Source organism: Sphaeroforma arctica (genome assembly GCF_001186125.1).
Source record: "Sphaeroforma arctica JP610 unplaced genomic scaffold supercont1.470, whole genome shotgun sequence".
Classification (NCBI taxonomy): domain Eukaryota; class Ichthyosporea; order Ichthyophonida; genus Sphaeroforma; species Sphaeroforma arctica.
In genome coordinates, this window is record NW_014040088.1 from 55,163 (window position 1) to 58,171 (window position 3,009).

At 39.6% G+C, this 3,009-nt stretch overlaps 1 protein-coding gene across 2 annotated transcripts in view; it reads left to right on the forward strand.

Moving 5' to 3' along the window:
- SARC_06533 overlaps nucleotides 1-3,009 on the forward strand; it is a gene marked incomplete at its 5' end in the record, with an annotated part of 8,949 nt that overhangs the window by 2,926 nt on the left and 3,014 nt on the right. For both annotated transcript variants that reach the window (XM_014299561.1, XM_014299562.1), the window contains 3 exons: nucleotides 318-446; nucleotides 1,041-1,200; nucleotides 2,532-2,709. In XM_014299561.1, coding sequence (XP_014155036.1) covers nucleotides 318-446; nucleotides 1,041-1,200; nucleotides 2,532-2,709 — 467 coding nt within the window. The remainder of the gene's footprint in view (nucleotides 1-317; nucleotides 447-1,040; nucleotides 1,201-2,531; nucleotides 2,710-3,009) is intronic.

Sequence of the window (3,009 nt, forward strand, 5' to 3'; positions counted from 1 at the left end):
CTCTAGAGGTCCCACTATATATATATATATATATTAATATATGTATCAATATATAGTAATATATATATTAATATATATGTATATATATATATATATATATATATATATATATACCATAGTGAATAAACGCACACAAACCCTCAGAGGCACAATACTCACACTAATACACATAAATACGCAATTGTAACATACAAATCTACATACCAGAATGTAGCTTTGTATTTCTATGTATCAAATTTCGACTGTTTGCACATCCTGCACACCAGGCACCAATTAACCATACCCTCTGTCTATACGCTCATTTTCTCCTTGTGTAGATTCAACGCTCAACAACGCATACGTTCCCGATAAGAAGGTATTCTACAACTTACACCACGCAATCAAGAATGCCGCTATCGCTTACTACTTCTCGGGCGATGAGGAGCTCAGCGACAGCGCAGTGAAAGGTACTTACTTACTCGTGTACACGCACTTGAAAAATTGTTTATGTACGTAGGTAGATGATTATTTCGTATATGAATTTCTCACTAGATGGTGCGTTAAATCACTGCACATTGTTGAGTATACAGATATACAAGCACACTTGACCCAAAGAATGAAGCTGGTAAAAAGTCCTATAAACATGTCAATATTCGTACTGCGAACTTGTGTCTATTTGCAGTCGCAGTCTGAAAACACTCCTGACCTTGTACTTGGAGTTAGGTACATTCCAATTACATCAAACTCCTCGAGTCTTCTATGGAGCATACAACGTCGTTGGATCTGAAGTAGCGGTGGTTTTGTTTTGAAGTGTTATTGGCCTACATGTTTTGCTTGAGAATATTCAATATGATGATTTTCTATTTGTATTATGATATATCACTAGGACCACTACCTAATGTTATTCTACCTGCCCTTGTCAGTCCTTCGCGACTTTCAATCTAATGTTTTATTGTCTGCTACTGATAGTGTTTCGTATGTTGGAATTAGATGCCATATTCCCTACTATTGACAGCTTTTCGTAAATTGTAGTCTAATGTCATATTCCCTCCCACTGACAGCCTTTCGCGAGTTCTTCATCAATGAAGACACGAAGATGAATCCAAAGTTGGGGCTATCTCGTTCACAAGCCGTGCTTGGTTACGTGGATTCGCGTATTATGGGTATCATGGACTTCCGGTTGATTGTGGAGATACTAGATGCACTGGCCGTTTTGAACATGTATGTGGTGGTGCAGAGGTATCCGACATCCTCGGATGTGGTGTTGGGTGTATTTTTGTTTGTTCAAATGTATGACCTAGTACATGTGATAGGGTCGTATGAGTTTGTGGGGTGTATATGAGTTTGTGGGGCGTTGGTCTTTGATGCATCTTTTCTCAATGCGTGTACGAGCCATATACGTGCAAGCATCTTGTCCATTGGTATTATGCATGGATGAGAAAAATAGGACAAGTATAAAAAGTGGGGATGGTCGAACAAACGGAAATGCGGAGCCTTGTAGAAGTACTCTCCGAAAACTGCAAATCTATAAGTCATGGGATAATGTGGATGTAGACTCTCTGGGAGTCGCAAACTAATACGCTACAAGTATTGTGGATGCCTCTCGATTTCAAGCGAACTATGACGGTGCTATTATGGCAGTGTTATGTACAGTTTGAGTGTAGGTTTACCCTAAAATGCCCCATGTATATACTTGGTATGCTATCATTGCTGATAATAGGTATCTTGAAATTGCTGCCTTTTACACGAAATGTATATTAGCTGGTTCGTATCGTATTTGTGTCCACATGGTATCGATAGCGTGCGATAGAGTTTTAGCTCACTCTCACACGCACACACAATCACATACACGCACATGCACACACAATCACATACACGCACATGCACACACAATCACATACACGCACATGCACACACAATCACATACACGCACACACACACACACAACCACATACACGCACAAACACACACAACCACATACACGCACACATACACAATTATATACACGCACACACACACACAATCACATATACACACACACACATGCGCGCGCGAGCATGTGATTATTTAAATTTATCTCCATTTTACGGCTCCGTTATCGGAGAGCGACAGAGTAGGTTTGAAATGTAAGTACAAACACACACTTGTATACACACATACAAATAATGTTCCAGCCATAAACCTGAAGTTTTACTTTGTGGGGTCTTCAATTATATACGTATACATATATCCGTATATTGACATATATGCATATAATAGAAAATACTTACGCCTCTATAGACATGTAAATCTGCTCTGTAGTGCTGGGAGCAAGTCATAGATGAAGAGAGGGGTGATGTACGTAATTGCAAGACCCTATTGTATATGGTAAAGCCACACACACGATTGCTTTTAAATTCATCCTACAATGCGATCGCGTTGATGGAATGTGACAGAAGACTGTACATATGATTGCAAGACTTCAAGGCATGGTTTATACATCAGACACACCTTCGTATTCAATATACACCAATATATACCGACCCGTATGTATTTTCACATCAATCCTATAGGAAGGGAGCGCTGACGGAGAGCGACAGAGAAGGGCTGTACACGTGGTTGCAAGACTACAAAACTTGGTTAGAGACAGAGGGTTACTGGGAGGGGGCAATCAACAAGATCAACAACCATGCTCCAATGGCTTTGATGCAAATGATGGGTATTGCCATGCATTTGGGGGAGAAAGACCAGGCATGTGTGTGAACTTCATTCAGTCGAATTTATGTTGTGTTGATCCAAGTGGTGAGTAAGCGGGTGTTATAGTATCTGATGCGGAGTTCAATTAGTAGATTATCTACGTCATATTCATGCAGGTGGAGTGCGCGGATCGTTATTATCTATATTAGCAACCGGATTATCGTAAATCAATGTACGTGTATATTCCCACCCACAGCTCCAGTCTGAGGTTGTGTTCTGCAAATGAGAATCGATTAAGCTTATTTTCAACACTTTATATACATACTTATCTGTTTATATATATATATATATATA